The sequence below is a fragment of the Myotis nattereri genome, assembly GCF_964212035.1.
Source record: "Myotis nattereri genome assembly, chromosome: 4".
Lineage (NCBI taxonomy): Eukaryota > Metazoa > Chordata > Mammalia > Chiroptera > Vespertilionidae > Myotis > Myotis nattereri.
The window spans coordinates 6,376,123-6,399,973 of NC_138079.1; the positions used below are offsets into that span (position 1 = coordinate 6,376,123).

Below are 23,851 nucleotides of genomic sequence, written 5' to 3' on the forward strand. Positions count from 1 at the left end.
TTGGAAATGCAAGAATTATTTGAAAGTAGTAGATTTCAGGGGCACTTTTTTCTTAACTTTTTAACCTCTTTTCTGATTCCAAGAGTAATTAGTGACTTGTGGCTATACTGGAAAATTCAGTGAATACGTTATTAAGGGAAATAATTAAATATATCTGATCTGTTATGATAAAATATTACGTACTCCAAATATAAACAGGCCTTTCTAATTATATTGTCAAATTGTTATCTTGTTAAATTTGTATCTCTAATCTTTAAATTGTGTGTGTGTGTATGTACATATATGTATTTTTTTAAGTGTAGTTACTGTGGTACAGTTGCTGCTGTGGGTGGTGAGAGGCCTGGGATGACAGTGAGGGGCAGGGCCTTACTTCAGCCACAGAAGTGCTCATTTTGTCCCTGTTACGTGTTGATGTGTTGGAATTCTCCGTGAGATATCCTTTGAAAATCAGGTTTTGCTGCTTCTTTAAAATATTATTTTTAAAATAATTTTATGAAAAATAAAATAAGGTAAAAGTTATTTTTTTTCTTTAAATAATTTTTATTTCTTGAAGTATTATAAAGAGTATTACATATGTCTCCTTTTTCCCCCCCTTGACATTCCCCCGGCCTCCCCTACCTCCTAGAGTCTTGTGTCCATTGGTTATTCTTATATGCATGCATATAAGTCCTTCAGTTGATCTCTTAACCGCCCCCCCCAAACCCTCCCCAGGCTTCCTACTGTAGTTTGACAGTCTGTTCAATGCTGCGCTGCCTCTGTATCTACCCCTGTTCATCAGTCTATACTGGTCCCCATTATCTGTCCCAACCTCACTGGAGCCGTCCCAACTTCACCGGGGCCGATTCGTCCTCACCAGGGCCGTCTTGACCTCACCGGGGCCGTCCCGACCTCACCAGGGCCGTCCCGACCTCACTGGGGTCGTCCCTACCTCACTGGGGCCATTTCAACCTCACTGGGGCCTTCCCGATCTCACCGGGGCCGTCTCAACCTCCCCGGGGCCATTCCGACTTCACCGGGGCCGTTTCGGCCTCACCGGGGCCGTCCCAGCCACACTGGGGCCGTTTCAACCTCACCGGGGCCCTCTCGATGTTACCGGGGCCATTCCTGCCCCGGATGCCGTCTCAACCATACCGGGGCCATTCCGACCTCACCGGGGCTGTATCGGCCTCTCTGGGGCTCTGGGACTTCGTGTCCCCCAGTGCCAGTGAGCAGCTGCGGGACAGAGCCTCCCTCGCTTTCTGATGGCTGCAAGGCTGTGCCACCTCTCCCTGTAGGGTCTGGTGCCTCATGATTCTGCCCGAACCAGCTCAGTGGATTCGAGAGTCTGTAAAAGCGCAGGCGTTTCCTCTTGTGCCTCTGGCACAGCCTGGATGGGAATGTAAATTGAGTAGGGCATGGTCTCAGGGAGTCGCCAGGGCGGGGCAAATAGCAATGGCGGAGTCTCCGCGGCTCTTCGCCTCTCCAGGACACCGGGACTTCGCGTCCCCCAGTGCCAGCGAGCAGCTGCACGCCAGAGCCTCCCTCGCTTTCTGACCGCTGCAAGGCTGTGCTGCCTCTCCCCTGGGGTCTAGGGCCTCAGAGACCCGCCCCAAGCAATGCGATTGAAAAAAAACAACAACACGCATCCAGTTGCAGCCCGCCTGGCGTGTGACTGTGTACCTCTGTTTTTGGCGCCTCTGTAGCTCCTACTCAATCTCACTGAGCTTCTTTCTTTCCTTCCAGTTGTAGAACTTCCACTGGGCCAACTTCCCCATGGTTCTGAATGGTGGTTGTTTGTCTTATAGTTAGTAGTTTCAATGATGTTGTGGGAGGCAGCACACACAGGTCTACTCCCTACGCCGCCATCTTGGTTCTCCTATCAGGTAAAAGTTATTTTATCTGGGAATGGGACATTAGTTATTCAGGCTTAGGTGATTAGGAACATATGACAGGGATAAGCAGGTATCAACCTTTAAGCCATTAAAAAGCTTGCTTTACAAGTAACTGCAGCAGTATTGACATTACAACTCACTTATTCTAGACTAGGATTTTGGCATTTACTTCCAATCAGAGCGTTTTCCTTTATTATTTTGAATTCTTAAGCACATACTTTGAGGTTCAAATGGGGCTCTTTGGCCTAGAGCTCACAAAGTGTGATTATTTAGTTTCTATCCCTCAAAACTCTGGAACAAATCAGTGTTAAGTTAAATTCACAAAGTTTTGGTAAATTATTAGCAAGTGAATGCCTATGATAATAGTCTTCTAATCTCCTTTATTCTGTCAGTTCACCTCAGTTGATATCGTTAAATGCATTTGCCATGGATTGTCTTCAACCCTTTTCAACATCAAAACAATTGTGCGCTATTTATTTCTTAATTATAGTCAGGCACCACTTACGGACATTTCAGTCAAGGACTGCATGTACGAGGGTGGTCCCATCTATATATATAAAAGCCTAAGCGACCGTTCGACCGGTAGCTATGATGCACACTGACCAACAGGGGGCTGATGCTCAATGTACAGGCATGGAAACATGGAACAGACTGATGAATCTCAGGGAAGGGGGAATGGGGGTGGAGGGAGGGTGGAAAGAGATAAATCAAAGATCTTATATGCATACTAGAGGCCTGGTGCATGGATTGTGCACCGGTGGGGTCCCTCGGCCTGGCCTGCACCCTCACAATTCAGGACCCCTTGGGGGATGTCAGACTGCCAGTTTCAGCCCAATCCCTGCAGGGGCCCATCCGTCTCACCAGTCAGGGCCGATTGGGGTCTGGGATGGACCATGGGAGGGCTCCAGGACATGTACAGCCCATTTGATTCATGCACCAGGCTGAGGCACCTCACCGGTGCACAAATCTGTGCACCAGGCCTCTACTAAGATTTTAATGAAGCTGAAAAATTCCTATCACCAGTGATGTAGTGATGTCACAGTTGTTGTAACAATAGCGCAGCACATGGCTCCTGTGCTCGCGGAGGTGCTGGTGTAAACTAACGTGCTGCCAGTCATAGAAAAGTAAGCACATGTGATTCTGTACAGTACATAATGATAATGCATCACTGATAATGATACCAAACAACTGTGTCATTGGTTTCTGTGTTTACTATACTATACTTTTAATCATTATTTTAACCCCTTGAGTGCCGGGGAGCATGATTGCACTCCTCCTGTCTTTCGTCAAAAGTGCCGGGAGCGCTATCAAAGCTTCAAAATGGCGTCCAGTTCTAAGTCTGCTTTTATTAGTGATGATGATATTGCTAAATATGTCAATGTAGTAAAGGTTTCCTTAAGTTTTTGAATATGTAACTTCATTTACTTGCGATTCATAATTTTTTTCCTAAACTGCTGTAAAATCAGCAAAAATGCCTTGGCAATTTTAGCATAGCTCCTAGGATATTGGTTGGCACTCAAAGGGTTAAAGTGTACTTTTTCTACTTATAAAAAAAGTTTGTTATAAAAGAGTCGGTTTTATGCTGGTAGGGGCCTCCTACATCTCATGCTTACTGTGGCTCTTGATTGAGTCATTTTCTCTTATGCTTGAATTAATCTTGTGTTTTATAAATGTAGTCTAGCCTAAGTGTGCAGTGTTTATACAGTCTAGACCAGCCGTGGGCAAACTACGGCCTGCGGGCCGGATCTGGCCCGTTTGAAATGAATAAAACTAAAAAAAAAAAAAAAAAAAGACCGTACCCTTTTATGTAATGATGTTTACTTTGAATTTATATTAGTTCACACAAACACTCCATCCATGCTTTTGTTCCGGCCCCCTCCGGTCCAGTTTAAGAACCCATTGTGGCCCTCGAGTCAAAAAGTTTGCCCACCCCTGGCCTAGAATATATCAGGTAATAAGTATTTTTTAAATTAACAAATATTGGAAGTTCATGATTTCAGAGAAGGGATCATGTATAGTAATGGAAGACTTAGCCACAGTTGGGGCTGCTGAAGTATCTTAGAAAACATCATTAGACTTGAGTAGATCAAATAAGAATGAATTTATCTCTTTGATGTGTTCAAATGGATTTTAAAATTGCTCAGGAATTAGAAAGACTTGGACTTCAGAGTCCTTGATTCACAGAAGGAAATGACTAAGAATGTGATGGATTACACAACAGGCTCTGGAAACTAAGGCCTGTGAGCCGAATCCAGCCTGCATCCTGTTTTTGTAAATAAACATTTCATTGGAGCACAGTCACACCCATTTATTTACTACTAGAGGCCCAGTGCATGAAATTTGTGCATGGGTAGGGTTGCTGGGCCTGGCTGGTGATCAGGGCCAATCTGTGGGTTTACTGGCAGGGCGATGGGAAGGGTCCCCATTGACACCTGCCTTTGCTGGCCTGGGGCCTGCAGGCTGGGGGCAGCTCCTGCGTTGAGCGTCTACCCCGTGGTGGTCAGTGCATGTCATAGTGACTGGTTGTTCTGCCGTTTGGTTCATTTGTATATTAGGCTTTTATTATATAGGATTGTCTGTGTCTGCTATTGTGCTACAATCATTGAGTTGAGTGGTGCAGTGGGAGAACATGTGGCCAGCAAAGCCTAAAACACTGTCTGGACAGTTGGAGAAAAAGTTTGCCAACTTGCAAATTAAAACTCTGAACATTTTCTCCAGCAAGGTGTATTCACATAACATTTTTATTGACAATTTCAAGAGGTTTGGTGATTCCTGAAAGCCTGTAAATGGACTCTGGTTAAGAAGAACTTTTGGATCAAAGCTCATAGTATTGATACCATTATAATAACCTGGTTATTAAAAAACAGGAAAGGAGTAAAGGGCAGACTAGATAATACAGGCATGCCATTTATATGGCTTTGCTAGGAAGCTGCAGTTAACACTCTTTAAGCCTGTTCCCCGCAGATCGCTGGGGGAAGGGACGGGACAATTGGTGCATGCCCAGTACGGTCAGGGTGCATGGGAAGATGCTCATCTGTCAGTCACACCTGGGAACAAGTCAGTGGCCACTGCAGCATGGGAAGATTTAACATTTAAACTCCTGAACAAAGAAATTGCTGGCTCTCTTGCCTCTCCTGCTTGCTGCGTTCCTGGGACTCCTGTTGCAGGGGGTGTGCTCCCCTGCATTGGCCCACATGGCTCACGGCCATGTGGGACCCACACAATGGACCGCTGGACTAAATCTAGCCTGAGACTGCATCAGACCCTGCTCCACCATGGAACAGAAACTCTGGACACTGGCCCGACTTTTGGCTCTGCTGGAGCCTCAGCTGCACCTTTTCCAGGACTGGGTTAAGGACAGTGGGACTTTGCATCCCGAGAAATGTAATTCAACACCAATAAAAACCATTTAGTTTTCCCATGTGAGGCTTAGAAAATTCAACCCCACTCTCACCAGCAATGGAGAAATCCATTTCTCTAGCAGCAGTACATTCCCTACTACATTTCTTCTCTTCATAGGAGCTGCTGTGTTAGTTGGATTATCATTCCAGAGAGATGGGCATGTGTATTTTGTGGCTCCCAGAGCCTTACTTCATTCACTGACTATAAATGGTATTGCAGCAGGGCACCTGTTTTTGTTGTTGTTGTTGTTTTTAAAATATATTTTTTATTTTTTGTTGTTAATCCTCACTCACCTGAGGATATTTTTCCATTGATTTTTTTTTTTTTTTAGAAAGAGTAGAAGGGATGGGGAGATACAGAGAGAGAGGAACATCAATGTGAGAGTTGTCAACCGAGGTATGTGCTCTTGACTGGAATTGAACTTGGGACCCTAGTCCACAGGCCGATGCTCTATCCACTGAGCCAAACTGACTAGGGCAGGGCACCTGTTTTTGCAGCTTTTGTCATAGGGGCAACCACAAGAGTCTGGACAGTTTAGTACAGATCAGCACACATATGTGTGTGTGTGTGTGTACGCACGCAGAGGAAGTCAATATTAGTCATGGATCAGTAAAAGTATAGCCTATTATGAGAAATAGATAGATGCTTAATTCTTTCTTCTAGGCTGTTTCCAGTTAAGGATGCTAAATAAAGAAAGGGATTTTTTTCCCCTGCAGGACGGCCTGTGTTCAGATAAAAGAGAAAGAAAAACTAGTTTACTTGATGAAAAAGTGTTTTAATCACTGCCTGTTCTTTAATAGGTGTTACTTTAAAATTTTTTCCACTAATGCTAGCCATGGTACTGATTCTGTTTAGATCCATTTAAGAATCCTTAGTTGAACTTCATTTTTGTTATGACTAATCTTGGTCACTGTTTTAACACAAGGGTACTTAACATTCCCGTTGCCTTTGTCATGCTTCTGTCTTTACAAACAAGAAACAACATTCATAGTCTTTTAGATTTTTTCATTTTAACCTACATCAGTGATGAGAGAGAATCATTGATTGGCTGCCTCCTGCACGTCCCCTACTGGGGATTGAGCCCACAACCTGGACATATGCCCTTGATGGAATATGCCCAGGGCCCTTCAGTCCCCAGGCTGATGCTCTATCCACTGAGCCAAACCAGCCAGAGTGATCCTTGTTAATGAAACACCTCGATAATTCCAGTTGGATTGTGGTGATTTCTTGTGACTTCCAGTATCTGTTTTAATGGCCATCAGGCTATGAATGATGAGATATGTAATACCAGAAATAATCACGAGATGTCTGCAGATTCTACTTGAATATCTATTCTGCATTACTTTTTGCAACCAGGTCCTGTTATGATCAATTTGAGTAGTGGAGATCATGATGAGTGTCACCTGCAAAGACTGGTATTAAATGCAGCTCCTTCAGAACAGAAACCAGCAAACACCCTCCAAGTTAAAACATCTGTCTATGAGTTTTTGTTAATTTGCTTTTCTTGTTTGTTCGTTTGTTGCTTTTACTTTTTTATACCACATATGAGTGAAATGATATGGTTCATGACTTTTTCTGTCTGACTTATTTTGTCTAACATTATATTCTCAAGATCCATCCATGTTGTTGCAAATGACAGTATTTCGTCATTTCTAATGGCTGAGTGGTATTCCATTGTATTTACTAGTATGTAACATATCTTCTTTATCCAGTCACCTATCGAAGGACACTTTGGTTGTTTTCATGTCTTGGACACCATGATTAATGCTGCAATGAACATAGGAGTGCAGATATCTTTGCAAATAAATGTTTTCAAAATTTTCAGGTAGATACCCAGGAGTGGGGTTGCTGAGTCATATGATAACTCTAGTCTTAATTTTCGAGGAGCCTCCATACTGTTTTCCATAGCAGCTGTACCAGTTTACATTCTACCAACAGTGAATGAGCGTTCTTTTTTCTCCTTAATCTTTTCAACATTTGTTATTACTTGTCTTGTTGAGAATAGCCATCCTAACAGGTATGAGGTAGTATCTCATTGTAGCTTTGATTTGCATTCCTGTAATAGTGAAGCTGAGCATCTTTTCATAGATGGTCATTTGTATATCTTCTTGGGAGAAGTGTCTGTTCAGGTCCTCTGCCCATTTAAAAAAAGGTTTTTATTGATTTTAGAGAGACAGAGAGAAAGAGAGAGGTGTGAGAGAGAGAAACATTGATCGGCTGCCTCCCACAGGTACCCCAACTGGGGATCAAACTACACCCAGCTCTTTTCCCACATTAGGACCTATTCACATACTGGCTTCTTTTCATTCCTTCAATCTCAGGTTACATGCCACTTATTCAAATAAGTTTTGCCTGGCCCTCTATCTACATAAATATGACCCATCTCTCCCTACTGCAGAAGAGGTTCCACATCTCTGTCCCCGTTTGTATCCTGTAGACTTGAACAGGATGTCAGGAGTTGGCCAGCTGCTGCTTGAGGCATTGTAGAGAGCTTGCACTAGAGATGGTCTCCAGGCCCACGCGTGGGTATTGTAGTTCCAACTTATGGTTTCCGGAGAACCACAGTTAGTTTCCTTCTAAATCATTTAAACATGCACAATTTGCTTCTTGTAGTAGATCTTTATTTTTTACCCTTTCAGAATAAGAGACCTTACCATTATTACAGTAAAAAATATTAGGTTCGCCCTCGCTGGTTTGGCTCAGTGGATAGAGCATCGGCCTGTGGACTGAAGGGTCCCGGGTTCAATTCCAGTCAGGGGCACATGCCCGGGTTGCAGGCTCAATCCCCAGTGTGGCGTGTGTAGGAGGAAGCCGATCGATGATTCTCTCTCATGTTTCAATCTCTTTCTCCCTCTCCCTTCCTCTCTGAAATCAATAAAAAAATATTAAAAAATATATTGGGTTCTCTTCTGTCCCACCTGAAACTTTGTATGTGACCACTCTAACTGACTGCTACCTAGGAGGGGAGTGTGTGTTTAAGTTTGATAGGTACTCCGTGGTTGGTATGGTGTCGATGTCAGTCTTATACCAACATCATATTGTTTTAATTAAAGTGTTTCTATATTATACTCTATACTTAGTAAGACGAATCTTCCTTAATGATTTTAAAGATTTTTTCCTTTCCTCACATATATATTCTTCCATATTATTATAGAACCAAGATTGTTGACACACTTTTAAGAAGTATGGATTTTTTTTACCCCATTGACACACTTTTAAGAAGCATTGAGTTTTTTTTACCAACCTCTTGCTTTTGCTTTGATTATTTGAAAATACTTTGGTTTTTTTTTTATTAATTAAATCTTTATTGTTCAGATTATTACATTTGTTCCTCTTTTTTTCCCCCCATAACTCCCCTCCACCCAGTTCCCACCCCACCCTCCTCCCTCACTCCCTATCCACTGTCCTCATCCATAGATGCACGATTTTTGTCCAGCCTCTTCCTGCATCCCCCTCACCCCTTTCCCCCCCAAGAATAGCCAGCCCACTCCTTTTCTATGCCCCTGATTCTATTATAATCACCAGTTCATTCTGTTCATCAGATTATGTATTCCCTTGATTTTTAGATTCACTTGTTGATAGATGTGTATTTGTTGTTCATAATTTGTATCTTTACCTTTTTCTTCTTTTTCCTCTTCTTAAAGGATACCTTTCAGCATTTCATATAATGCTGGTTTGGTGGTGGTGAACTCTTTTAGCTTTTTCTTAACTGTGAAGCTCTTTATCTGACCTTCAATTCTGAATGATAGCTTTGCTGGGTAAAGTAATCTTGGTTGTAGGTTCTTGGCATTCATCACTTTGAATATTTCTTGCCACTCCCTTCTGGCCTGCAAAGTTTCTGTTGAGAAATCAGCTGACAGTTGTATGGGTACTCCCTTGTAGGTAACTGAGTTTCTTTCTCTTGCTGCTTTTAAGATTCTCTCTTTGTCTTTTGCTCTTGGCATTTTAATTATGATGTGTCTTGGTGTGGTCCTCTTTGGATTCCTTTTGTTTGGGGTTCTCTGCGCTTCCTGGACTTGCAAGTCTATTTCTTTCACCAGGTGGGGGAAGTTTTCTGTCATTATTTCTTCAAATAGGTTTTCAATATCTTGCTCTCTCTCTTCTTCTGGCACCCCTATAATTCTGATGTTGGTACGCTTAAAGCTGTCCCAGAGGCTCCTTACACTATCTTCGTATTTTCGGATTCTTTTTTCATTTTGCTTTTCTGGTTGGGTGTTTTTTGCTTCTTCGTATTTCAAATCGTTGACTTGATTCTTGCAATCCTCTAGTGTGCTGTTGGGAGTCTGTATAATATTCTTTATTTCAGTCAGTGTATGCTTAATTTCTAGTTGGTCCTTTATCACAACCTCGAGGGTCTCATTAGATTTTTTGTAGATCTCATTAAGTTTATCGGCAGTTTCTAGAAAATTCTTGAAAAACCTTAAAAGTGTGGTTTTGAACTCTATATCCAGTAGTTTGCTTTCCTCCATTTCTGTCATTTGTGTCCTTTTTCTTTGTCTCCGCATTTTTTATGCTTCCCTGTGTTGGTAAAGTGGTTTTCTGTGCTAAGTTTCCTCTAGGGCCCAGTGGTTCAGCCTCCCCAATTACCTGAGGAGGACACTCTTGGTGCACCCCCTTGTGGTCTTTGTGAACAGTCTTGTTATAGTTAAGCCTTGATTGTTGTAGTTATCACTGGGAGGAATTGACCTCCAGGCCAGTTGGCTGTAAGAATCAGCTGTGTCTGCAGTGGGAGAACTTCTGTGCTGGAGACAGCCCTCTGGGGAAAGACTTGCTTCAATGGGGCTTTGGTGCTCACTGAGTCTGCTCCCTGAGTATGTCCTTTATGGTTCCACGGAGCTGCAAACTGGATGGTCCCACTCTGACCTCTGGGTTTCCTGGCTCCTGGATCTCTAGGGAGGTGCTAATCTAGCCTTTGCCTGAGGCTATCCAGCAAAAGCCTCCCTGCAGGGGTTGGGTGAGGCGGGTCCCACGGGATCAACAGGGCGGGGCTAGCAGTATGGTTGCTCTCAGTTCAGCCCACAGAGGCTCTGCTTCTCAGTGTCCCAGTAATCGCTGCAAGCCCCTCGGAGAGAAAGCTGCCCTCGAGTTCCGACTGACGCCAGACAGTCCCGCTTCTCCTGTATGAGTCTGGCTCCCTAGAGACTCGCCCAGAACTGGAGCTCAGAGCCTGAGACTCCCTCTCGATTGAAAACAACAACCATACCCTCAGCCGCCAGCCCACTCCGCATGCACCTCCGTACCTTAGTATTTTACTTCCGTACTGCACCTCCTCTGAGTCTTGGTATGCTTTTCTCTTTCCTTCTAGTTGTAGAATTTCCACTCAGCCAGCCTTCCTGGCGTTCTGGATGATGTCCATTCCGTCTTTTAGTTGTATTTTTGAAGTGTTTTTTCGAGGCAGCAAACTCTGGTGTTTACCTATGCCGCCATCTTGGTTTCTCCTTGAAAATACTTTGTATTCCTTTTAATTCTTTTCCATTGAGAAAAGAATCTTTAAAGAAGGGCCTATTTTATTTCTCTTTCTTTCCTAAAGAGAGGCTGTTATGTCCCCTCTGTTTTCCTCCTTATTAAGCACCTATATGTAAATACTGTGCTAATTCCTGGGCAGCTGGGGTTTGGTGGGGTGGGGACGAGGGTGTTACACAGTGAATTAAACAAAGTGAAAATAAACAAAGTGAAATAAACAACATATATTTTGAAATAAAATTGAGAAAATAATATCAGTTTGTTATTAAAATAGTGTGCTTTTGAGAGGACTAAAAAGTTTAAGCATATGTCAGTTTCTGGTTGGTTTATAATTTTTTATGTTTGTTAAACATCTTTTTTCCTTAATTAATTAATTTTTTATTTTTTTAAGGGTCATACAGCAATGCTTCATACTGGCTCATGGCATCCCAAAATAAAGGGAGAATTTATGACTTGCTCAAATGATGCGTGAGTATTGTTGATAATTCATCTAATCCATTCATATCTTTTAATATTTTAACATTTGTATTGTAACCATCTTGCCAGTAAAGTAGCAGATAGAGTATTAGGAATCCTGATGTTTATATATTCTTGCTCTTACTTTGACTTTAGCTGGCAGTGTAAGGTTTGTTTAAATAAATATTGAAACTATGCAAATGAGAGTTAGTATAAATTCCAGTAGAGTTTATTATGGAGTACAATGGATCAGATGGATGTTATTAAATGGACTCAAATGACTTTGAAATTGTGACTAATAATTTGTTACTTTTGTTTTGTTTTGTTAATCCTCATCCGAGGATATTTTTTTCCATTGATTTTTAGAGAGAGTGAAAGGGAGGGGGAGAGACAGAGAGAGAGAAATATCTCATTGGTTGCCTCCCACACAAACACTGACCAGAATCGAACCTGGGACCCTTCAGTCCGCCCACTGAGCCAAACCAGCTAGGGCTAATTTGTTACTTTTTATAGTTAAGACTGATTTTCATCTGAGTCTAATTGCTAATATGTTTCTTGTTTAAATGATTGTTTCTTGGCAGTAATAACTGAAAAAATTGATTAAATGGTTATTAAGATTCTTTTCCATTTTATCTGTTGGCCTCAGACTCAAGAATATTATAGGAAATATTTGGGTAGCTTTTCCCTGCATTGTCATATTGTATGATTCACTTTTAGTATTAAGAGTAGTTCATAAGAATGTGCTATTTGTAATATTACAGAGAAATTGCAACAAAAAAATCTTTTTTTTTTAGTAATATATATTATTTAATGCAATATATCCAAAATGTTATGATTTCAGCATGTAATTATCCTCATTTGCCCAAAATATTTGTTCCACATGCTGTAATTTTTACATGATTCTCAGTACTTGAGAAAAAAATTTCTTCAAAACATCATTTTATATTTAAGGGAAAAAGTCTAAGATTGAGTTCTTGGTTTTTTTTTTTTTTAATTTCTTTATTGGTTAAGGTATTACAAATGTGTCCTCATTTCCCATTAACCCCCAACCTCCCCGTCCCCGTCCCCCCCCCCCCCCCCCCCGCCCACTCATGCACAACAAAAAATCTTATAAATTGAAAAGCATAGATGGTGTTATTTAGGTGAAACACTCTTAGATTTTAGATAAAAAAAACACTTTTGTTCTTAGGTTATTTTGTCTTTTAGCCTTTTGCTCTCTGATACTTAACATTTGCCTTATTGTCTCTCAAAATTGCTCTTCATATTCTTAGATATTTTGTTTTCTGGACATTATCTTTCAGATAACAGACAAAAGACATAATTTTACTTCTGTAGCACAATCTAAAAATTAACAACCTAAATGGAACTAAAATTTGGGAATCTATACAGAATATGACTGAAAAAAGATAATATTTCTGAATAAAATTTTTGGTAAATCGAACTATATTAAGTCTTTACTTAATATCCTTGATAAGGTTTAGAAATTGCAACTTTAAGTGAAATGAAGTATAATGAAACAAATTTTACCATAGCTTAAATAATATAAACAAGTCTTCAAGCCTGGCTGGTGGGACTCAGCAGTTTGAGTGTTGACCCAGGAACCAAGAGGTCACTGGCTGGATTCCTGGTCAGGGCACATGCCTGAGTTGCAGGCTCCATTCCCAGTAGGGGGCATGCAGAAGGCAGCCGATGGATGATGCTTCTCTCTCATTGATATTTCTCTCAATCACTGTCCCTTCCTCTCTCTCTATCATTAAAAAAAATAAAAATATCTTAAAACTAAACACAAACCAATGAGCTTGCTTTTTTTTAAAAAAAGAGTTCAGTTCTTATGCCATATTTTGGTCACAAAAACTTCACCAAACTTCTACATAAAGACCCAAAACACTTCTAATATTAAATATTGAAATAAATGTGAGCTATACACACATTTAAGGAAGATTAATAAAAACAATTAAGAATTCTTTTCTAATCTGCTTATTTTGGTTCAGGGTCGAGGGTGGCTGGAGCCAATCAGCAGCTTAGGGCGCAAGGCAGGACCCACCCTGAACAGGACTCCCTTCCATCACAGGGCGCACTCACACTCACACTCACTCCGACTGGGCCAATGACACACGCCACTTACCTTCCTGCACACCTTTGGGGTGTGGATGGAAACAAGTCCCTGGAGACAGCACAAGCAGATGTGGGGAAATGGTGCAAACTCCACACAGACAGTGGGTCAGTGCAAGTCATCCCCTCCCCCATTCATGTTATAAGAAAACAACTTAGAACAAAATGATGTTATTCGAGTTGTATGTATCTAGTTTCATTTCTTTTTAGCTTTGTCTTATCATCTGTCCAAATAAATTATGTACGTTTAAAGTGCTATTCCAAACTTCAGCATTAGAAAATCAAATTTAGCAGTTAATCTAAATTAATAGTATCCCATGGCAAGTAAGGTTTATATTAGGAATTCAAGGATGTTTAACAATTAGGAAATTTTACCAACAAGAAATTTTCAATATAATTTATCTTTTAACAAATGAAAGGCAAAAAAATTGATTGATTTTATAATATGATAAAATTGACATTTGATAAAACTTAGTAGTCTTTACCAATAAAAGTTCTAAGTAAAATAGAACTAGGAAGAAATTACTGAATCCTGATGAAAATTATCAAAATTTAAAATATTGTATTACATATTGAAGTATTGAAGCTACTTGCATTTAAATAAGAAACAAGACAGGAATGCCACAATTATTTAGAGACTTTATACAGTGTAGTAAAGTAAGAAAATAAGTAAATTGGTATTACTCTTGGAAGAGAGCAAACATACTATTAAAAAAAAGCACAGAGGATCCAGGCTATTCTGGTTAAAATTGTAAGCTGAATAAAGCAACTGAAAACAATTTCTTGTCTTCAGAACTATTTAAAGATCACACAATTTTATGAGCTCTACAGAAGCTTTCCCCAAAGTGGCTTCCAGGATATGTAAATTAGTGGTTCGAAAAAGGCATTCCAAGGTCAGATAAATTTGAGAAACTTTGAATGTTATATTCCCAGGTCAGTGAGCCACAACAAACATTTAAATGGCTTTGGATAGGTTGTAAAGAAACTTATTTAACTTTGTTATTCCTTTAAGCAACAGTTGGGGTAAAGTTCCAAACTAAAGCATGACATCACTTTACTGGGTATAAAATTTAGTTTATCCCATTCCTTGAAAGAGCAGTTCTTTAGTTCCCTGCCCAGATCACTGACTTACTAGTCTATTGTACCTTTGAAAATGTGCTCCACTTTCTGTTTACACTATAGAAATGGGCTTCCTTTGTCCATAGTGACAGAGGGCCTTAACCATAGACCCCCATTATACATAATCTTTACACCTGTTAGAGAAATATGCCACTAATAAATTCAGGTCATTTGATTGACTTTTTCTTGGCCTTTGACTCTGAAGGCAATAATTAGAAATGTGCTAAGCTGTGGGAAACCATTTCAGATACCTAGTTCAGTCAACAGATAGAGTGTTCTTATTATGTACCAGGTACACTGTGATCCAAGTCCCTGCCTGCATGGGGCTTACCTTCCAGTGGAGGTGAGTGCTGGAGCAGACAGGTACAGGTTACATTAACACACCAATATGGTTTTATGTAGTAATAAGTGTGAAGAATTAAGTAAAAGGATAGAGGAAGAACAGAAGGCTATTATGGCTGACAATTGGGGAAATTTGAAAATTAGGTGATATGACAGACTCATGGCAAAAATGGCCACAATTCTTCATCTTTCCTTGTATCCATGCCCTTTGCAGTGTGACTTTATAGCTACTCCCATTAAGAGCTGGAGTCTCTTTATCCACCCCATGAATCTGGACTGGCCAGCAGAAGGTGGAAAGATGGCAGCATGCCATTTCTGAGCAGAGGCTTGTTGGGAGTTCCTGCGTGCTTCCTCTCCCTGTGAACTTGCATCACTGTCTCTTCGAGCTGTAGCTACCCTGCTGAGAAGGAAAGTTGTGGTGGAGGAAGATTCTGTTGCCCTACCTGAAGCGGTATTAGATCAGCTTATACTTAGCCACCTCCTAAACTTGGAGCGTCACAGTGCCAAAGACTAAATATATTAAATACCCCGAGAAATATATTCACACCCAGCTGGTGTGGCTCAGTGGTTGAGCATTGACTATGAACCAGGAGGTCACGGTGTGATTCCCAGTCATGGCACATGCCTGGGGTGTGGACTCAATCCTCACTATGGGAATGCAGTAGACAGCCGATCAATGATTCTCTTTCATTATTATTTTTTTTAAATATATTTTATTGATTTTTTACAGAGAGGAAGGGAGAGGGATAGAGAGCCAGAAACATCAATGAGAGAGAAACATTGATCAGCTGTCTCCTGCATGCCCCCCACTGGGGATGTGCCCGCAACCAAGGTACATGCCCTTGACCGGAATCGAACCCGGGACCCTTGAGTCTGCAGGCCGACGCTCTATCCACTGAGCCAAACCAGTTCTGGCGATTCTCTTTCATTATTGCACACAGCCAGTTACACCTGTTACACTCTGTGTAGGGTATTCCCAGGAATACCCTTTGGGAAATGAAGGTTGTCACTAGTAAATGCTTTGGATAGTGGAATTCAGTAGATTATAAATATTTGTATTTGGTTGCATCTTATAAAGATGAATTATGCAATTAAATTGTTGGCAAATTTGTCATGACAGAATATATTTTGTGCGCAGTTTACAGACCCAGAGGAACTTGGTTGCTCCACCACTAGGCATGACTTTGAGCTTGTCATTTACCACTAAGACTCAGATTCCTATGAAATGGGATAACGCTTGATTCACAAGATTGTGATAGGGATTAATTGTGTAAAGCCTTGTGCATAGCTAGTGTTCATGCATAGCAGTAGTCTTGGATTCATTTAAACTGGATTAAGGCTGCATATAGTTTTCAGTCTTTATTTTTCTGAGCATTTCAGTCACAGTTTGATGAGCATCTCCTGTTTGAGAGCACGTGTGGGGCATGTTGGGTCTCACCATGGGCTTTTGGTGAAGACTGCTATTCAGATTTCACTTGATTTTATAATCAACAACATCTGCACATATAGTTATAAAATTCCCCAAGAAGCAATGGTTCCTGTAAAATGGATCCCTGAAAAGTTTTGTATAACTCTGAGTTTTTTTCCCCTATTTTAAGTATTTTGGGGAGAAACTTTAAAATACAACATTCAGCCCTAGCCGTTTTGGTTTGGTGGCTAGAGCATCGGCCCATGGATTGAAGGGTCCTGGGTTCGATTCCCGTCAAGGGCATGTGCCTCAGTTGCAGGCTCGATCCTGGACCCTGGTCGGGGTGCGTGCAGGAGGCAGCCAGTCAATGTGTCTCTCTCACATCCATGTTTCTCTGTCTCTCCCCATCCTTTCCACTCTCTAAAAATCAATGGAAAAAATATCCTCAGGTGAGGATTAACAAAAGTAAATAAGTACAACATTAATTTCCTTTGTGATTCATAAGTGTTTTGAATATAATTCAGTATTATAATTTATAAATTGTTACTTTGTGGCATGATATGCCTCAGAATGTCATGGCATTTGTAAGTATATTTACATCTTTTTGAATTCTTGACTGCTGCTTTTATGTTTTGGTTTTCTTTTTCTGTTAATTGTTACTTCTTGCTGTTGTTGTTGGGGTGATAATTTATATAAATACCTCAGTTTCTCTCCTCAGTTTTGTGCTTCTAATCAACTGTGGACCTGGGCTGGGGAGGGCACTCCAAGCTTTGAGAATTAGTGCAAAAGAAAAAGGAATAAGCATAGTAGAATGTATGCATTTTTTTTTAGCACATTAATTTTTATCATCTTTGGCTGCTAGAGGACTTTTTCTTACCTTCTGGTTCTGGGCAGAGTTTTTTTACTGTCCATGCTGCCAAATAAGTATGGCGCATTTTAATTTTTTGTACATGTTAATTTTCAAATTCCTGTTATGCTTGAATAGCCTTTGTTTGATTTATAATTTTCTTAATACTTTCATCTTACTTAAATACATTTTTTTATCATGTGTTTGCATATGAGTAGCTGTAAGTATAAAACTTCACCTCATATATCTAGGAATTGTAAGAAAATTTAATGTCACACTAACCTTGGTGTGAATTTTATGTAATTTTAATGCAAAATGTTGTTTGTATGTAATATAGGGTGCAAAAATATATATACACATACTTTGAATAATTTCAAAGGCAGTGTTTATTAAAATACATTTCATTTTCAAAATTGAGATATCAGCTGTTAAAGTGTGTATACATTTTTTGGAGACTCTCTGTATATTGACATATATAACAAAGGCAAGGTGTTTACACCTTCAAAAACATTGGTGGAAAATTTGATAAAGTCCAAATTTTTTATGTTTTACTTTATTTATACACTTTTTGCAGTTGTTAATCAGGAATTTATTTTGCCTATATAAACATCAGTGCTGAACAATATTTCCTATGTGTGCACTACAAACAGTAGAGGATGCTATTTAGTATTTTCTTTGTTTATCTTGAAGTCCCTATAACGGCATTGTTCATATCATCAGTACATCTCTTAAGTGTCACAGCAATTCATTTTAAAAAATATTTATTTATGTATTTTTGAAGAAGAATGTGGATGTCTCCAAACGTTGAAGGGTATACTAGTGTCCTGGCATCCCCAATGAGGATGTGATGGGGGCAGTTAGAATTTCTTCTGGGGATTTCTAGGTCAGGCAAGGTGGCATCAGCACAGCCAGTCCACCGCATGCGTCACTAAGCGAGTCTGTGTGTGTGTCCTCTATGGTGTGCTGGCCCTGCGGGTCATGTATGGCGGAGTCGTATGTGGAGGAGAATATTGTTTGGTAAAAGCTGATGAATTGAACTTAGTTGCAGAAATGGGAATAAAGGGTATCTCTGTATTGTGGATCTTGTAATTCTTAAAACTTATAATTAAAATCAAAATGTTTCTTTGGTTTGACTCTGTTTTTCTGAAAGATGGTTACAATAAGTGATTTTTCTTTTTAAAATTATCCTTTCCATTTCTTTTCTACCTTCCTGTGCCTACATGGCAAATTCATATGTGTTCTGTTTCTGAATCCTTTCTTTTCAATTCTGTTGTAAAAGCCTGTTGAGTCTATTCCCAACTTTGGAAGAATTGTCTCCTTATCTTTTCAGTTTCGTATTGACAGAGTTGGGGAAGTCAGGGTGGCTGGTTAACAGGCACTTTGAGGGAAGTGTGAATAATGGGTTGCCCCTTTCCATCGCCTCTTTGTAAATCTTGTAAGTTTACATGACTTTGTAGAACTATTTCTGTCTTATAAACTATCCTTTCATGTGATAATACTTTTTAAATTTCTCTTCATGAAAATGTTAGCTTCGTTGCTGCTTTTGAAAATGTGCTGTGAGTGAAAAGTTACCTTCTCTTGATAACACTTTTCTGGTGTCATTATAGTAGTAAAATCAAGTAGAGTATAAAATAGAGACATCTCGTGAGTTAGTAATTACAGGCTCTGCTTTGATGCGTGTTTTCTTAATGGACTAGGTTCTGTTAATTACAATAAAACAAATGGCATTTTTGGAAAGCTGTGCTAAGCTATCAGCAAATACAACTAGCATAGACTTGTTTAGCCACACATCATATAGTTGCTTAAGTCTCGTATTATCAGTCAACTGGGGGCCCAGTGCACAAATTCGTGCACCTTGAAAGGAACTGTGGGTCGTGAGGCTGCGTTGAGCCCAGGGGCGGGTTTTGGCCCATCTTCCTTGCCCTTGCCCAGCCCCTCCCGCCAAGGTCCTGGTACTCTCTCTGCTGTCAGCCCCACTCCTGCCACCACTGCCGCTGGCTCCACTCCCATGCAGCGCCCTGCTTTCACCCGTTGACAGTGTGGAGTGATTGGCACTGGCGCCAGCTGCGGGTGCAAGCGCTGGCTGTTTCCCCGATCGCCCTTCAGGAGCAGGGGGAGGTGGAGAAGCCCTCAGGGGTGATTGGGGCTGGCAGCCGCTGATGGTGCCGAGCAATCAGGGCTGGTGCTGGGCGCTGGCAGCAGGTGTGAGTGCCAGGAGGGACCGTGTTGCACGGGAGCAAAGAATTTTCCGTAACCACCAGAAGCTTGCCCCAATGACAGCGACTGGCGCCCTGCCTTGGTCTGCCGCCTCTGCTCATCTGCTCCACCATCCCACTGTGGTTGACGCCCGCCACGTTCTGCATTCTGCTGCCTGCTGCCAATGCCTGCCATGCTCCGCGCATGCCCCCTGGTGGTAGCGCACGTCATAGCGACCGGTTGTTCGGTTGTTTGCTTGTTCCACTGCTCTGTCTATTTGCATATTAGGGTTTTATATATATAGATAGCTGTGTCTTCATGGAGGAAATAAGGCTCATTGATAACATTCTTGCCAACAAAAATTTGGTGCCACATATTCACACAAAATAACTGAAGAGGCAGGGCAGCCTTTGTTTTATATCATGTGACTATGTTATAGTTAGCATTCTGTATCTTACTGAGGCAGTTTTACTTATATGAACCAAATAGGCTGATGATTATAATTATTTTATTTTTAGTTTTTAAAAAGTATATTCTTATTAATATCCAAGAGGAAGGGAAAGGGTGAGATGGAAACATCAGTGATGAGAGAGAATCATTGATTGTCTGCCTCCTGCACGCCCCCCCCCCACCCCCCCCGCACACACACACACACACACACACACACACACACACGGGTTCAAATCCGCAACCTGGGAATATGCCCTGACCAGGAATTGAACTGACTTCCTGGTTCATAGGTCGACGCTCAACCACTGAGCTGCACTGGCTGGGCCTAAGCCACACTTTAAAGTGATTTGCAAAAATGTAGACCAGTGCCACATTTATTACTATTTTGTTTGCTTTAGAAAATATTGTTTCATGAGACATATTTTTTTTCATAAAAATGTGCTAACATATAATGAGTTTATTAATATAACTGAGGTAATAAATATTTTAAAATGTGTTCTAATGCTGATTTTGGCAAATATCCATGCACATGATGCACGTAGACAAAAGATCCTGAGGTGATGGACATTTTTATGGCTATTGATACATCTTGTCAAATTGTCATCTATTACCAGCCTTTAAAGGACTCCTTTGTCATAACACAATACTTTCAATCTATTTGGTGATATGCAATTAAAAGTTTTCTATTTACTAGAGTTCTTTAAAATATGTAACAGCATTTTCAGCAGCTCATATTGGGCATCTCCAATTAGTATAATCTAGCAAGGCTAGTCTATAGGCACTGACAGAGAAATTGCTGGAATATCTTCAGAGCTCTCTATTTTTTCATACTACCCAGAGAAATTACAAGATAATTATTTGTACAACTTTGTAGGTTTATTTGTAAGATTTAAATGTGATAAGCACAGGGCTTAGCACACAACTGGTGCTGGGTACAAATTTACTTCCATTTATTCTGGTTATTTTTTTTCCTTCAACCAAATGCATTTAAAATGTACAAGGCCAAGTTTGCTCTTACTGTAGTGCAAAGCTTGGACCACAAATCAGTTTATCACCTGCCATCTACTACTTGTTAGTGCTTCTACCTGTTAGCATACCTGCCCCTTTTTTACACCAATGTTCTTATCTGTAAAATAAAAGTCTTAGACTACTTTAAATTCTGGCCTTTCAAAAAATAACCATTTATCTATGTGGAACAACTCTAAAACTACAGAGAAGTAAGCCAACAGTAAGTAGACCCTGATTTGGAAGTAAGTTAAAGCAATGGGCAGGGTGAAATGTTTACCGGGAGGACTGTCACCTGTGGGGATGCAGGAAGAAGAGGCAGAAAAGGAGCCAGACAGAAGCGAAACAGGACATCGATTTGCATCTGGAGGTTTCTTCAGTTAGGCTCAGCAGACATTCACTCTGTGTCTATTGTTGTGGGACAGGCCCTGCCTTAGCCTCAGTGCTTTGAGCTGATTGCACAGAAATGGTCCTCACTCTCCAGGATGCTTCCCATTTTGTGGGATCCCTGGACACCCATCACCCCATGTTTTACAGCAAGGGGATTGCGGTGGGGAGCGGGGCTCCTTCTGGGTGCTTTCTTCAGGGGAACACGAAGTCCTGTTTGCTAAAAGGCACGGATCCCAAATGCAAAAGCAGAGTTTTCCCATCAGTACTTTTCAGTCTGGGAGTTAGCTCAGACTCACCTGGGAAAGAGACAGTTTGTTTCAGATAGGATGTTGCTTTAGTCTTCAATAAGTCAGAATATCAATTTCTAGATCCTTTCCCATTTTGAATGAACCCCAAACTCTGCTTTTATGAAAACTACTTTAAACCGACAGAGTCAACTCCAAGGGTTGGTGTAGGGGGAAGTGTTGTAAATGTTTCCCTCCATGGAAGAAAATAACTCTTTCTTTATATATGTTACTAGAGGCCTGGTGCATGAATATGTGCATGGGTGGGATCCGGCTGGCCTTCCCTGATTGGGGCGGGCAATAGGGCCGGTCCAGCTGGGGGAGGGGACACAGGAGGTTGGCCGGCCGGCCCTGCCCCCAATTGGTGTGTGTGGGGGCCAGCTGGGGGTGGGGCTGGCTGGGGAGAGGGGCCCTGGGCGGTTGGCGGGCCGACCCTGCCCCCTGGTCGAACTCCCATCAAACTCCTGGTAGAGGGGACAATTTGCATATTACCCTTTTATTATATAGGACTAGAGGCCCGGTGCACAAAAATTCATGCACTCGGGAGGAAGGGGGGGGCCCCTCAGCCTGGCCTGTGCCCTCTCGCAGTCTAGGACCCCTCGGGAGATAACGACCTGCTGGCTTAGGCCTGCTCCCGGGTGGCAGAGGGCAGGCCCAATCCTTGGTGCAGCCCCTGGTCGGGCTCAGAGCAGGGCGGATCAGGAGGTTACGATGCCACCCTCAGTCACGCTCAGGGTAGGGCCGATTGGGGGGTTGGGGCACCGCCCCCTGTCACACTCAAGGCAGGGTCGATGGGCCGGTTGCGGCGCCACCCCATGTCACGCACAGAGGAGGGCCAATCAGGGGGTTGGGGCGCTTCCCCCTGTCACTCACAGAGCAGGGCCCATCGGGGGGTTGGGGCTCCTTACCCTGTCACGCACAGAGCAGGGCCGATCAGGGGGTTGGGGAGCTCCCCCTTGTCACTCACAGAGTAGGGCCAATAGGGGAGTTGGGGCACCGCCCCTGTCACACACAGAGCAGGGCGGATCAGGGGGTTGGGGCGCCGCACCCTGTCACACTCAGGGCAGGGCCAATGGGGAGGTTATGGCTCTACCCCGTCACACACAGAGCAGGTCCCCTGTGTGAGGGGGGTTGGGGCGCCGCACCCTGTCACACACAGCCGCAGGGCAATCAGGGGTTTGGGGAGCTCCCCACTATCAGGCACAGAGCAGGGCTGATCAGGGTGTTGGGGTGCCTTCCCCTGTCACGAACAGAGCAGGGCGGATAGGGAAGGTTGTGGCCCCACCCCCTGTCACACACAGAGCCGCAGGGCAATCAGGGGGTTTGGGCGCTGCCCCCTGTCATGCTGATCCTGGTGCTGGGAGGCCTCTTGGCTCCGCTGATCCCGGTGCTGGGAGGCATATTACCCTTTTACTATATAGGATAGAGGCCTGGTGCATGGGTGGGTGCCGGCTGGTTTGCCCTGAAGGGTGTCCTGGATCAGGGTGAGGGTCCCCACTGGGGTGCCTAGCCAGCCTGGATGAGGGGATGATGGCTGTTTGCAGCTGGTCACACACCCTTCAGGGCAAAGAAATAGACTTCCAAGTCCAGGAAGCGCAGAGAACCCCAAACAAAAGGAACCCAAAGAGGACCACACCAAGACACATCATAATTAAAATGCCAAGAGCAAAAGACAAAGATAGAATCTTAAAAGCAGCAAGAGAAAGACAGTCAGTTACCTACAAGGAAGTACCCATACGACTGTCAGCTGATTTCTCAACAGAAACTTTGCAGGCCAGAAGAGAGTGGCAAGAAATACTCAAAGTGATGAATAGCAAGAACCTGCAACCAAGATTACTTTATCCAGCAAAGCTATCATTCAGAATAGAAGGTCAGATAAAGATCTTCACGGATAAGAAAAAGCTAAAGGAGTTCATCACCACCAAACCAGCATTATATGAAATGCTGCAAGGTATTCTTTAAGAAGAGGAAGAAGAAAAAGGAACTCTTACCATTCGCCACAGCATGGATGGAACTGGAGAGCGGATAAATACCACAGGATCTCACTCATTTGTGGAATATAATGAACAACATAAACTGAACAAGGACTGATCCAGAGACGGAAAGGCATTGATTGGACTGTCGGGCCTTGGAGGGAAGGTAGGGGAGGGTAGGGGTAAGGGGGAAAGATCAACCAAAGGACTTATATGCAAGCATATAGGCCTAACCAATGGACACGGACAACGGGGGGGTGAGGGCATGAGCAGGGGTGGTGGTGGTGGTGGTGGTGGTAGAGGGTAACGTGGGAACAAGGACACATATGTAATATCTTAATCAATAAAAAATATATAAAAAAAAATATTCAAAGTGATGAATAGCAAGAACCTACAACCAAGATTACTTTATCCAGCAAAGCTATCATTCAGAATAGAAGGTCAAATAAAGAGCTTCACAGATAAGAAAAAGCTAAAGGAGTTCATCACCATCAAACCAGTATTATATGAAATGCTGAAAGGTATTCTTTAAG

At 42.1% G+C, this 23,851-nt stretch overlaps 1 protein-coding gene across 2 annotated transcripts in view; it reads left to right on the forward strand.

The window, feature by feature from the left end:
* WDR70 (WD repeat domain 70) overlaps positions 1-23,851 on the forward strand; it is a 194,388-nt gene that overhangs the window by 51,895 nt on the left and 118,642 nt on the right. For both annotated transcript variants that reach the window (XR_013995935.1, XM_081089957.1), the window contains exon 9: positions 11,128-11,204. Coding sequence is in view for 1 of the 2 variants with exons in the window: in XM_081089957.1 (XP_080946083.1) it covers positions 11,128-11,204 (77 nt within the window). In the remaining variant the exon portion in view is untranslated. The remainder of the gene's footprint in view (positions 1-11,127; positions 11,205-23,851) is intronic.